At 32.4% G+C, this 14,923-nt stretch overlaps 1 protein-coding gene across 1 annotated transcript; it reads right to left on the bottom strand.

The window, feature by feature from the left end:
• Nucleotides 1-7,688: 7,688 nt before the first annotated feature.
• Nucleotides 7,689-10,532, bottom strand: LOC144559660 (protein CHUP1, chloroplastic-like). Its single transcript, XM_078308751.1, has 4 exons — nucleotides 10,100-10,532; nucleotides 9,947-10,008; nucleotides 8,944-9,645; nucleotides 7,689-8,646 (listed from the first exon to the last, which is right to left on the bottom strand). The coding sequence occupies exons 1-4, from the start codon at nucleotides 10,278-10,280 to the stop codon at nucleotides 7,963-7,965; spliced, it is 1,629 nt and encodes a 542-aa protein (XP_078164877.1). The 5' UTR covers nucleotides 10,281-10,532; the 3' UTR covers nucleotides 7,689-7,962.
• Nucleotides 10,533-14,923: the final 4,391 nt, after the last annotated feature.

Below are 14,923 nucleotides of genomic sequence, written 5' to 3' on the forward strand. Positions count from 1 at the left end.
AAGAATACTATTTGTCCCTCGTATCTCTATACGAGCTATAGCATCACTGGGCCCCTTGATAGAGTAAGATTATCTGCTAGCAGTATAATTACAAGAGTAATTATATTTGATAATCTGCTCAAGATCAAGAAAAGATTCAGTTAGCAATGATGACACACATCTACCTTGAAACTGATCTGATAGCTATGAGACAGAAGAACAGACACAAATAAATTGTTTACTGGATCGTGATATTGTACAGTACAGCATCATCTGTGTAATTGGATGGTCATGATGTGTTGCCAGATGCCACCCATGATTATGGAAGTTAAAACAGTTTTAACTCTATTTACCAACATAACACAGATCCTATTGGGTCACACCATATAGGAGTTAATCGGAGAATCTTATTGTGATTGATTATAAATTGGTTATGATCAATAGTAAGATGGTTATAATTAATTATACGTGTTATAATTAAATTATAAATGTTATGTAAAAATAACAAGCAAAAACATTGGTTAATTTATAAACGTGTGTGACACGTTGTATAAAAGTTAACCGGTTAATTTATAAATGTGCAGGACACGTTGTATAAATTACCGAAACAACAACCGCAAGAAAAATATATATAATTGTTCAGAATAATTATACGAATATTATTTGTATTCGGGCCGAGGGCATTCGGGTCTTTTCAGATTCGTCTTATCCGCATGACATGTCATCGATCCTATCCAGATGACACGTCATCGATACCGAAACAAATAACCGCAGAAAAATATATATAATTGTTCAGAATAATTATACAAACATTATTTGTGTTCGGGCCGAGGTTATTCGGGTCTTTTCAGATTCGTGCTTATCCGCATGACATGTCATCGATCCTATCCAGATGACACGTCATCGATCTTATCCACATGACATGTCATCCTTATCCATTCAATGGCATATCTTGTAAATAGGCATAAGTTGAGGGGTATTTCGGTCTTTTGCGAACCTCCTCAAAAGCTTATAAATAGAGGGGTGCATGTAGAGAGAAAAATCGCTAATTCACTCATACCGTTTCGTGTCGAAACGGATCGGTATTTTCTCTCTTTCTCGGTTTCTCTCCCAAATAGTGTTTCGGTTGAGAAAAGAAAGTTATACGTACTTGACGTATAATCTTGCGGGTTGTTGTGGAGTATATTTACGGGATCGATGAATAGTGTTTTACCAAATTTAGCGGTATGTCAGTTTTGCATATTGATGAAACTGAGCAACTGAAAATTCGTGTTTACGGGTTTTCGTCTTTTCCCCGTGAATAGTGTTTTTGCAGAATTCCGCGGTTTACGGTATTTCTGGCAGAAGAAATAAACCGCTCTCCGGTTAATCCTGGTGGATAACCGATAGAGGCATCAGACGTCTGATGCTCCGTTCCGAGTCGATTCCTTCCCTGGTGAGGCTCTACTCGCTCGGTCTGCATTCCAACTGTGATTTGGAAACAAGGTATAAATATGTTATATTAATCTATTTAATTGGTAAGTAGATTAAAGTTTTAGAAATCAATCATGGAGTAGATCTGTAAAAGGATTAAATTGGGTTTTGATGCCAAAGGAATACTGAAGGTGGACCGCCTTGGAAAGTTTCCTGACATACCCCGTTTAATCCTAAGCTTAAGTTGGCCGTGGAAATTTTTGTTCTACGGTCATTCCGCACCTTAAGCCTAAAAGGGGTTTTGGTTAGCACCCCGTAAACCCCAACAGGGTAAGCTGCTAATTATACTCATGTTTATTGTCTATTCTTAACAGGATAAGAATCTTATTTTATTACTTAAATTGTAGGGAACGTTGGAGGCTTCTTGTTTTATTCCAAGACAGAATGTTACCTACTTGCTGGACCCGGTGCCAAATAATAATGACCGAGAGTTTTACATTGTTTCCGTATTACAGTAGTAAGCAAAAAAAATACATATAATTTAAAATGCAAAGTACTTCCCATTTACTACTTCTATGTACGTATCATATACTGACATTTAATAATTCTAGGGCTTTAAGTCATACATCTCCCGGGGAGGTCGGCACACGCCGGGAAGAAGAGCACTGGAGGTCAGAATATTTCAGGTAAGAAATATTTTAATTGAGTATTTCCTTGCAACTTATTTGAAGTTCTAATTACACTACTAATTAGATCTTATTTTAAACAATACACATTTGATCAGAGCCCCACACAAAATAATTTACGGGAGTCCGGGTATTATGTAATGAAGAACATGGAGACGCTCATCAAAAATTATGCACGTTCTTTTCCAAAAGTTTGTCAATCACCTGTTTCTATCATCATTTCAGATTTAAGTTCTTAATTATATATGTTATTCATATGTTTTCATTTATTCATGCAGTGTCATCTGTCAAAAACATCATACAAAGAACACAAATTACATGACATCCGTATCCAATGGTGTAAGTTCTTTTTGGAATTATCATCAGTTTAATTGTCGTGTGGGTACTTGGCTGTGGGAGGATTTGACAAGTTGTTGTCTGTGATTTGAAACAGTTATTGTTTTCAGATTCTTGTGTTCAAACACTTAATTAATTTGTTATTGGTTTTAATAATTGTGGTAAGAACAATTAATTTTCTGGTACAATGAACTATTGCTGTGTTTATTGGCTATATGTTTAATAATTGTTGTAAACTCTTTTTATATATTGCTTATGGCATGGATTGATATATATTATATGTTGGAGTACTTGTGTATGTATATATTAATTGTTGGTTCAGAGATGGGTATGGAATGAGTGCATGCATGTTTATCTTTGCTTTGCTAGTTGTGTTTTAAAAATGGCTAGGCTAGCCTGTAATACGAGAATTAATAGTAAATAATAATAATAATTACATATACATCACCATTAGCCCAGAAATTAATGACCCGCTAGAATTCTAGGATTTGTCAACGCCAACACAGACAAAACAGATGGTGCAAGATACTATAGCAAACGGCTATTGAAATTCAGTAGACAGCGTTAATGACATTTGTCGTCGGTTGGCGGAACAAAAGCGATGGCATTGGATTCGTCAAACCCGATGGCCAAAGGTGCGTTGCCGATGGTATATTGATTAACGCCATCTATTTTGATCTGATAGCATAGATGTATACATTTCCTATCGGGGCAATATGCACCGGATCAAAATCCGATGGCGGAACGCGATTTCAACCGATATAAAAGAGTTTTTTTGTAATAGTGTATTGTTATTGTTAAAAAGAGTTCAATTGAAATATAATATATATCTTTATTACAAGTCCAATAAGTTTTAAGCTATTTACTCAATTACACGTACTTATATTTAATCTTTTATTATAGTTTATAACTTTTTTGGTTTATTTTAATTATGTCCATAAATAGGTAATTAATTTCTTTTAGTTAATATGTAAACTTTTTAACTAACAGATTTGTTACAGAAATATTATATATGTTGTTATTTTACGAATGTCCATATGATGTATGTATATTTTGTGAAATATGTGATGATTTTATTTTAATATTAAAATTATATCTCCATTCTATTATTAAGCACGTTGGGTATCCAATCTGTCAACGGCTACGATTGAAAGATAAAACTTCGGATTTGATCTCAGTCTTTCAATTACATAATTTGTCTTCTTTTGATTAAATGCATCTGTTTTATGTATAGAAGTATAAATTTAGTTAAAAACATACTCACCGCATGTGCTACCACACGATACGTTACAACTAAAATTGAACAAATTATGAAATTTAGCGATATATTTATCTAGTTTCCTTATTTCTTTGTTTCCATATTTCTCCTCTTCAATTGAGACGACTCTATGCACCTTTCGTTTTCTTATTTCTTTGTTTCCTTACTTCTTCTTCGTTTCTATATGGATCACAATGAAAACCATTTTTTTTCCTTATTTCTCTTTCTTTGTTTCTATACATATTGGTGTGGGCAATTTATAATATATTTCCAATATATAATATATCAATGTGTGTGTGTGTGTGTGTGTGTGTGTTCTAAATTGGAAACAAAAAAGAAGGAGAATATAAATTGGAACGTGTGTGTAAATATATATTTCTCTTATAATGTGTGTGTGTGTGTGTGTGTGTGTCCTATGCATACACACGATAACATTTTTTATTTATGTTTTTTGATGTCATATTATATGTCGATATTGAATTGTTGTATGATATTTGATATTAGATTTGAATCAAGCTATTATTTGATATCATTGGTACTTAAAATAAAGAATCATCACATCATCAATTTTTTATCAGAGACCACGATTAAAGTTAATTAAAAATACAGAATCATATAAATTTCCTATTAACATGTGTCTTAATTTTTAGATAATTATTATTTTCATTGATATATTTGTTTCTTATAATATGTCCCCGTTGTAACGTACAGGTATGATACTAGTTCATATTTATGTACACAGTCGTTTAATATTTAATTTGTATTCATATTCATTTAATGTCTTATCCGTATTCGTATTCATAATTATCCATATAATCAGCAAATAAATAACGAATACGAATACAATTTAATTAACTATTATTCATAGATATCTGATTAGAGTATGAAAAATGGCACGACGGAGCCGACTCTGTCACGAAACGGCACGGCATGCGAAATATTTAGTTACGGTGTCAATTATGTGTTGTGATTCAGGTGCTCCGTGCCATGACTATCTTTTAAAAAATTGGCACGACACGTCACGCAAAATATCTAGTTATGGCACAGCACGTGGTCATGCAACCAAAACTTAAATTATGATAAAATGATCACACGAGTCACGTTTGGTTATGGCACGTTTGTACATAGTGTGACTCACGTGTTGTGATCATTCACGTACCGCGGTCACCTTTTGATATTTTGGTCACAACATGACACGATATACATGAAAAATTAACTTGATCACAGTATGACAAGAAAAGTTGTTTCCGCTCTATATCTGATCCACTACCTCACAAAGCTGATTTTGAGACTAACGTACCTCTGTGCAAGGGCCTGACCCTATTATTATAATTAAGTGTTTGACCCGAAGAAAAATTGGAAAATGTTAAATTTGAAAGGAGACAATACGGTAAAATTAATTTTATACTCAATAAATTTTGGAATCATTTTTTTAAAAAAAAAAGAAAAAAAAAGAGATAACCTATAAAAATAAATTTGGACCCAAATACATTTTTTTAAAATGAGGTTGATTCATTTAAGAATAATATTGCATTTTAAGTAAACATATTTTTTATGAGGAAAGATATGCATGACATATGACTGAGTCATATGATCAATATAATGAGAAAAAGAGAAATAAATTGGACCACTAATAAAATAAATGATGTGGCGTGTCAAATAAGGTTGTCCACCCTTTTATTCATTTATCGATTTATCGAGTATGGATACAGGTAAATATTTTTTCGTTATCTTAAAGATAAGGATATGGATAAAGTCTATTTTGTATCCATTACCTAATCAGGTAACTATAGAAAAAATTATATATCATATATATTAATGAGCAATGAATATTCATTCTTCAACTACTCTTGGTCTTTTCGGAAAATGTATTTTTATTAAAAAATTTGAACTTGGACAATTGATCATCCTATGTAGTTGTGTTACACTTAATTAACTATTAAAACACGTACATAAATTCCAGCAAATCCCAATAAAATTTTAGATCTTTAAAACAAATATAATATATATGTGAAATGAATATGTTTTAATATTTTAGTTAGTACATAATAAAAATAATTATTGTATTAACATTATTCATTATTTATCCGCTACTATTTCATTATCCGACAATCATAACAAGTAATAATGCATCTTTAAGTAAAACATTTTTTTTTTATGAGGAAGGATATGCATGTGACATATGACTGAGTCATACCATCAATATAAATGAGAAAAGAGAAATAAATTGGACCAATAATAAAATAAATGATGTGGCGTGTCAAATAGGTATGTCAATGGCACCCTTTTATTTATTTACTAATCCATATCGTATTCGATAAGACGGGTACAGATAAGATTTTTTTTTCATAAACTTATCACCTTATCAAATACGGATACAGGTAAATATTTTTTTTATTATTTAAATGGATAAGGATACGGATAAATCATATTCCATACCCGCTACCCGATGAGGTAACCATAAAAAAATTATATATATTATATATATTAATGAGCAATGAATATCCATTCTCCAAATACTCTTGGTCATTTCGAAAAATGCATTTCTATTAAAATTTATGAACTTGGACAATTGATCATTAGTTGTGTTACACTTAATTAACTATTAAAAAATGTAAACAAATTCCAGCAAATCTGAATAAAATTTTAGACCTTAAAACACCTATATATGTGTGAAATGAATACGTTTTAATGTTTTATTTAGTGCATAATAAAAATAATTATTATATTAGCATTACTCGTTATTTATCCGCTACTGTTTTATTATCCGACAATCATAATAGATAAGGATAGAATACGAATAAAATAATTCATAACGGATAAAGATAATTTGTAACGGATACGGATACGAAAATTCTTCCACCCGACACTTATCATACCCGTTGACACCCCTAGTGTCAAAGGAACTTGAAGGTTTAACATATTATAAATTATAAATATGACCTTTCTCTATAAACTGTGGAAAAAATTGACTTTCCCTTAAATTATCGTTTATTTTGATAGAGCATTTAGTGGGCTTCTTTTTTACATTTCTTTCAGTTTTCAAATTGACCTTTATATATATATATATATAGAGAGAGAGAGAGAGAGGAGGGATCAAGTTACAATAATTTTTGAGTTACAACAAGCATTTTTTACATTTTCAAAGTCCAAATCATCGATCCAAACTGTTAGATGTGATCTCTACAATAAAATGTGTTTGGAGACCAAATTTTACATTTTTTTGAATTTTTTTACTATTTATTAAGATGGGTACAAAAACTAGTCAAATTCAGACCATTAAATTTTGTACCCATCTTAATAAATAGTAAAAAAATTAAAAAAAATGTAAAATTTGGTCTCCAAGCACATTTTATTGTAGATATCACATCTAACGGTTTGGATCGACGATTTGAACTTTGAAAATGTAGAAAATACTTGTTGTAACTTGTTGTAACTCAAAAATTGTTGTAACTTGATCCCTCCCTCGTATATATAACCCCGTTCAATTTATTCGCAGATTGGATCATTTGTTTCATACTTCATAGTCATCAAGGCCGCTAATGGGCTTTGGGCTTCTAGGCTGGAAGCGATATTTGTTGTTCGGCCTATTAAATCTCCTCTTGTTTATTTGATTTGATTTTATTTATTAAATGCAGTATTTATCTAATTGTCTCAGAGTAAGTTCCACAAGCAACCTAAGAATACACATAAACAAATAACCAGCACTCGGTTACAATTTGTCTTTGACTTTAATGACATATTAGAAAACAAATAGCAAGTAAAACATTATTCTATCTCGCATAGGCCCCTCTTAATTATAAAATTGCATGTACCCTCATCTGGTACCTGGTCTGAGCCTCATCTCTTAAAAATATGAGTCTGGTCTTCTCCAATTATTTTCCTGCAACTGGCAAGGTGCTGAATCTGCAACTGAGTGTCTAATCATGAAAAAAAAATAGATTTTACAATGGAACTCTTGGTACAGAGGCCATTAGCAGAGGAACCAAAAAAAATTACTGCAGAGACCGTAATGTAATAATTAGTAGCCTTTGAACAAATTATTGTAGCAGTGTGTGGAATGAACCACATCAGACAATACCTAATTATTCACAGTAATTTGCATTGTATCTCCCAATAAAAATAAAACTTGTACACCAGTGGTAGAATTATATATAGCACCACCCAAAAAAAAAAAAAAAAACTATTCCTCTCTCAACTATCATATTCTATTTCTTCCATCTATTTTTTATTTTTATTTTTTATTCAGTAGCAAAAGAATTAGTAGTAAATGAGAAGGTAGCTACTCATCTATCTATATTCCTTCCCTCTTGAATCCTCAAGAGCAGCAGAGAGCCTTCTAAGATGTGTCTTTTCTGGAACCTCATTTCCATCATAACCATTTCCTGTAAAAACCCCTCCCATTGGCACTATATTTTTCCCTCTGTAACCCAACCCAGCATCTGATCTTGACCGTGCCAATTTCTCCTGCCCATCTAACGGCCTCTGTAAATGAACTGGTAGCACCAATTCATCAGTCATGATAGAAGAAGCACTGCCCCAAGAACTGAACCTACAACTATCACCCACTCTGTCAATCCTCTTCTCATCTTTTCTTAAAATATATTTTAGCTTCCCGAACAGTTTTAGTCTGTTGGAGTTGCTATTTTTGGAGGAATCTCCAGAAGATTCCGAGGAGTATTCCCAGTTGGAATCATCCGGGGAGGTGGGCCCCGAGTTGCATGCATAGTCATGTATTAATTGTTTGGCTTTCTCTTTTGAACTGGGACTGATTGTGATGTTTAGATCACGCGCTAGGGTTTTGCCGTTAGCAGGCTGGTGATCTCGAAGTTCGTAACGGAGACATGCATTGATCCATTTCAGGTACACCAGATCTTCGAGATCTAAACACCGGCTATTTTTCAGCTGTTCAATTTCATTGGTCAGTTTCTCGACTTCATGTCTCAGGTTTTCAGCTTCCTCTATTGCTTCTCTCTGAAATTATAGAGACGGTAAATTGCATATTTACAACTTAAGCTCACTATTTGAAAACGATATACAATGATACCAGTGGAAATGTACCCATGAAGCACAAAGAGGAGGCTTGAGCTACTAGTTAAGCACATGTATTTACCAATATAATAATTCTTGGTTGAATATTGCAACCGTCACTTGGGTACAATAGTTCTCAGTTCAACAAATGTAAGGTGGTTCATATTTAGTGGTACAACAGTCAGTTCAAAAAAATAGCTAACACTACAACACTAAATGGTTCAGCTAAGATCAGCATACCTCTTTGCTCGTGTGGAAAGTTGTGTCAAACTGTAACTCCACTTTCTGCAATTTGAGTTGCCGTACCAATTCCAATTTTTCCTCCTCTAAGCGTGCATTAACCAATCTCAAATTTTTCAATTTCTCTTCTAATTCCTCGATTCTCTTTGACCTCTCATCCTCTCCGTTATGCATCTGTTCCATTTTTTCTCTCAGAAGTTGCACTCTGTTCGTCAGAACCCTAACTTGCTCTCGTGTTTCTTCCAGCTCAGCAATATTTCTGGAACTTTCTGACAGCAGGGCCCGCAAACTGTGGTTCTCAGATAACAATGACTCCATCTTTAATGTGTAGAGTTTCGTCTCTATATTCTTAACTTCTAATTGGTTCTTAAGCTGGCTAATTGAGTTTTCCTGTTCATTAAAATTTGAGAATTCTAGTAATTGTGATAGAAGAGATGTCTCTCTCTCTTCAAGGGAACAAACCATGTTTCTCAGGAAGGAAACCTCATTCTCAATTTCACTGGTAGACTGTATTCTGGTTGGATTCACATTTGGATCTAGGTATGGGTCTGGCACGCTTGATCCAAATTCTTCTAGAACAAGGTCGTTGAATTCTGGTAATAGAAACCCTTCTTCATCTCCTGAGCTACTTCTTGTTGGAGAAGGAAAAGCTGTAACTGATGTGGCAGTAAGAGTAGTGGTCGAACCCTCTCGAGTTGGTTCCTTACAAAATGAAATAAAGCTTGGGTGATATTTTAAGATGCATAACTAATAAATCAACATTAAATTAGGCTTTAAATTGGGCTTTAAATTGTTCAATTCAAGCAAATTCAACTTACCCAACAATTTTATCAGTTATGGGCAATCTTTTCAAACAATTTATACTTCAGCCCTAAATATTATTTTGATTATTCAAAGATAGTATTGAAAACCCAAAATTCACAAATCATGCTATAAATTAAGCAGAAGGATCAATCCTTTTCAGCACCAAAAACACAACTTAGGTTCAAATTCTAAAACATACCTTCATAAAATTGCACTCATCTTGTGTCTGATCACCAATCTCCTCTTCTTCTTCCTCAATTACTGTTCCCAGTGAGACAAATAAATTAATACAAAACAAAATTAACATAAACGAAATAAAACCCATAAAAAGTTTCAAAAATATGAAGAGTACCTAAAGAAGGAAGGGTCGAATGGGGCCGAGTCCTTGTTCCAATTTGAGAAAGCACAAATCCAGCAAAGGAGAAAGCAATCGTAATACCAATACTAACCAAAATTGGTTGTGATGCTTTTCTTTCTCTCCTCTGCATCGTTTCATTGTCTCCCTTTGTTTTTCTAATTCCTGAATGACCCATCGTCTCTCAGGAAAAAAGTTGTTCCAGTTAATTCAATTGTTTACAAAACCATCATAAAACCCAGAATAAACGGAGCAATTCGTGGGTGTTCCACCATAACTGCGCGATCTTTGATTCTTTTCTTCTCAATTTGGGGAAATTGTTGCTGGAATCAATGTACTTGCAAGAAGATATCTTTCTCTTCGTATGGAACTACCTTGGCAATTGGACTTGAATTTTCACACGAGAGAGAGAGAGAGCAGCTTGACAGTGTCAATTTCTTCTTGAGAAAAGAAAAGAAGTCGTAACAGTTTTTGGCTTGTTGTGTGCATCTAATACTTGTCTTGTTTGTTGGGGGCTTGGGGCAGCGTGCTTTCAATTGTGTTCCAATTGTGAAGCTGACGTAGCATCTCAGGTGTCATTATGGTTAACTGAACCTCTCTTCTCTAATCTCTATTGGTCGAATGTATCTTGGTCAAAGTCTAGCTGGAGTCACTATCCAACACTACACTAGATGGGGATTCTTTGGACAAAATACGGACTGTCATATTATGTGGCGACTCATAACTTGTTAGTGGCATATAGGGGTGAGTAAATCGCTCATAACTCGTGAGCCGCTCATAACTCGCTCATTAAAAGCTCGCCTAAACTCGCTCATTTATCTGCTCATTTAAACTCGCTCATTAACAACTCGCTCATTTACTTAATGAGCGAGCATGAGCATGTCCCAACTCGCTCATAACTCGCTCATTAAGAATTTGCCACATCTAATTCCTGCCATATTTAATCCTATGTAATTATGTGTAACATCAAGCTTGCCTTATTAAGATTGATAGATAGTGAGCATAGTTTCATATTTAATCTTGTGTAATATAGTGAGCACAATGTAACATTTAATTATGTGTAATATACTAATATTCATAGTTTCATATTCATTTTTTTTTGTAAATCGGCAGAACCAAAACCTCCGCCTAAAGTCCAAAACAAGTAATAGTCATAACAACTCGCTCATTTAAATGAATTATGACAATTTATTGGATTTTGTTATGATGACTTTTAACAAATTTTGTTATGCGTGAGCACATTATATAATTATGTTATGAGTCATAAGTCATAACTCGTGAGCCGCTCATAACTCGCTCATTAAAAAGCTCGCTCATTTACAACTCGCTCATTTACAACTCGCTCATTTATCCGCTCATTTAAACTCGCTCATTAACAACTCGCTCATTTACTTAATGAGCGAGCATGAGCATACCCTAACTCGCTCATGCTCGCTCATTAATCACCCCTAGTGGCATAGTCATAAGATTCGCGAATAATTCCTTTTTTTCTAATAACGAACCGAATACCGAATTATTCGATCGACCGAACTTTGACTGAATTATTTCCGAATAATTCGCGAATTTTACGAACTTTTCTAATTTTTTTCCAAGAACATTTATTTTTGCCTCCTTATAGGACTGAGATCTCTGATCCGAATAATTCCGAATCATTCCCGAACTACCGAATTATTTCTGAATCATGAATTTTTGACCTCGCCGAATCGAACCCGAATAATTCATTTGTCACTATGGTTAGTGCTAATAATGAGGTGCACCCGTTTTGAGAATTTTTTGTTCATAAAAATTATTAAAATAAGATGTATAGAAATAGAAAAGGTGCTTTGATTTCAACATAATTAGAATGATTAAGATCAACGGTCCTGATTTAATTTTTTTTTTTTTTAACTCCGCAGATTTAAATGTGTTGAAACTGCTTATAATATTTCCAATCAAACCGTCTCAAGTCTCAACAACTGATACCGAGATTTTTATTTTTACCCAATAAAAAAATATTTTATTAAAAATAACCACAGTTTGGCTGAATTTTTAAAAATACCCAGACCGCGGATTTTTTCCGCGACCCGAAATTTTTATTCCGGGCCGCGGGAAAAATCCGCGCCCCGAAATTTTTTTTTTTTTTTAGAGTTTTTTTATTCCGGAGCGCGGATTTTTTTCACGGCCCGGATTTTTTTTTTAAGGGTTTGAAGAAAGAAAATATCCATGGTTTGATTTTTTTTTTTATAATATATGTATAATATATGTATATGTAGAGGTTGGCTAAGATCAAAGTGGTAGTTCTTGAGTTTTGGTACTACCAATTCGTTTTTCAATTTTCAAAGTTCAAAACATCGTTCTGAACCGTTCAAGCTATTCTCCATATTAAATTGTGCTTGGAGACCAAATTTTACATTTTTCTGAATTTTTTTACTATTTATTAAGATTCTTTGAAAATCGTTGATCCAACGGTGGCTTAACAAAACAGTAAAATCAGAAGTCGCCATTGGATCAGCTGTTTTCAAAGTGGCTTAATAAATAGTAAAAAAATTCAGAAAAATGTAAAATTTGGTCTCCAAGCACAATTTAATATGGAGAACAACTTGAACGGTTCGGATCAACATTTTGAACTTTAAAAATTAAAAAACGAATTGGTAGCACCAAAGCTCAGGAACTACCACTTTGATCTTAGCCAACCTCATATAATATGTATATATAATATATGTATATGTATATATAATATATGTATATGTATATGTATATGTATATATAATATATGCATATGTATATGCATATGTATATGTAATATATTTATATATTCCAAAAAATGTAAAATTTGGTCTCCAAGCACATTTTATTGTAGAGATCACATCTAATGGTTTTGATCGACGATTTGGACTTTCAAAATGTAGAAAATGCTTGTTGTAACTCAAAAAATGTTGTAACTTGATCCCTCCTCATATATAATATATGTATATGTATATGTATATGTATATGTATATATAATATATGTATATGTATATGTATATGTAATATATTTATATATGTATATATAATATATGTATAATATATGTAGAGTAGAACTAGGGTGCTCTTAAGCTCACCAAAGTGTTTGGTGAGCTTGACTCTAAAACCCATCAAATCGATTTCAAATGACGAATCTGAACCGTTGAAACCCGCCTACCTTACGTGTGATGCGTCTACATGTGAAATTTTTAAACATTCGAATTAATTTAGTATAAATTCAAGCGGTCAAAAAACGTTCAAAAAATGAATGCACTAAAATTAATTTATTAACCTTCTAATTTTGACCAATTGACTTTATACTAAACTAATTTGAATGTTTAAATATTTCACATGTAGACGCATCACACGTAAGGTAGGCAGATTTTAACGGTTCAGATTCGTCATTTGAAATCGATTTGATGGATTTTAGAGTCAAGCTTACCAAACACTTTGATGAGCTCAAGAGCACCCTAGTTCTACTCATATATGTATATATATATATATCAAATTTGAGCTCTACTGATAAATTAGCAAGTCTGGACTGATACAGGGACCAAATTGCAAAAATGATTACACCAGCATGTAGAGCATTCAAAAATACACATAATTGACACAAATTTTAATTTATTTGGATTTTTCTACAATTAGTTATGAATTTTCAAAGTTCTACTGCAAGAAAAAACTTTAAACATCCATAACTTTGGTTAGAAAAGTCGGATTTGCGCGTATGAGCACTTTTCGAAAAGGGGAGAACGAGACGGATTCGATTTTTCCTAGGTGGTACACTGAGCATCGTTGCATCGGAAGCATCAGAATTTCAAAAAAACATCGTTTAGTGCCTCAAAAACTCAATTTAAGTTTTCGTTCGACGGTAGACGTACAACGATCGATATTTTGTTTAGTATAATTCATGTTTTTGTAGTGTAATTATTAATTGTGAAATTTTTTAGTTTGCTTGTAGAGTAATTTACGTTTTTGTATAATTATATTATGTTATATAATTATAAAAAAATCTTAATTATATATAATTATATGTAATTATATTATACATATATTATAATATAGATACATATACATATATTATATTATATATGAGGAGGGATCAAGTTACAACACTTGAAAGTTACAACAAAGTTACAACATCATTTTTTTTCATTTTCAAAGTCCAAATCGTCGATCCAAACCGTTAGATATTCAATCTATATTAAAATGTGCTTGCAGACCAAATTTTACATTTTTTGAAATTTTTTTGCTATTTATTAAGATGGGTACAAAATCGCTGTTTTTATTAAAATTCTGCACCATTAAAAACAGCAATTTTGTACCCATCTTAATAAATAGAAAAAAAATTTCAAAAAATGTAAAATTTGGTCTGGAAGCACATTTTAATATAGATTGAATATCTAACGGTTTGGATCGACGATTTGGACTTTGAAAATGAAAAAAAATGATGTTGTAACTTTGTTGTAACTTTCAAGTGTTGTAACTTGATCCCTCCTCATTATATATACATATATTATATTATATATACATATATTATATTATATATACATATATTATACATATATTATAAAAAAAAATGAGTTTATAAAAAAAAACTAAATCATGGATATTTTCTTTCTCCAAACTCTAAATAAATAAATAAAAAAATAAAAAATCCGCGCCCCGGAATAAAAAACTCTAAAAAATAAAAAATAAAAAATTTCGGGGCGCGGATTTTTTCCGCAGCCCAGAATAAAAATCTGCAGTCTGGGTATTTTTAAAATTTCCGCCGAACTGTGGTTATTTTTAATAAAATATTTTTTTGTTGGGTAAAAATAAAAATCTCGGCAACTGATA

Source organism: Carex rostrata, chromosome 9 (assembly GCF_964058835.1).
Source record: "Carex rostrata chromosome 9, lpCarRost1.2, whole genome shotgun sequence".
Lineage (NCBI taxonomy): Eukaryota > Viridiplantae > Streptophyta > Magnoliopsida > Poales > Cyperaceae > Carex > Carex rostrata.

What these genes read in the sequence shown, in the direction of transcription:
- LOC144559660 (XM_078308751.1), bottom strand. Translation starts at nt 10,280, where the DNA reads ATGGGTCATTCAGGAATTAGAAAAACAAAGGGAGACAATGAAACGATG. An exon ending in ATGAGTGCAATTTTATGAAG is followed by an intron (nt 9,646 to 9,946) that starts GTATGTTTTAGA and finishes TCATTTTGTAAG; the next exon opens with GAACCAACTCGAGAGGGTTC. An exon ending in CTTTCCACACGAGCAAAGAG is followed by an intron (nt 8,647 to 8,943) that starts GTATGCTGATCT and finishes CTATAATTTCAG; the next exon opens with AGAGAAGCAATAGAGGAAGC.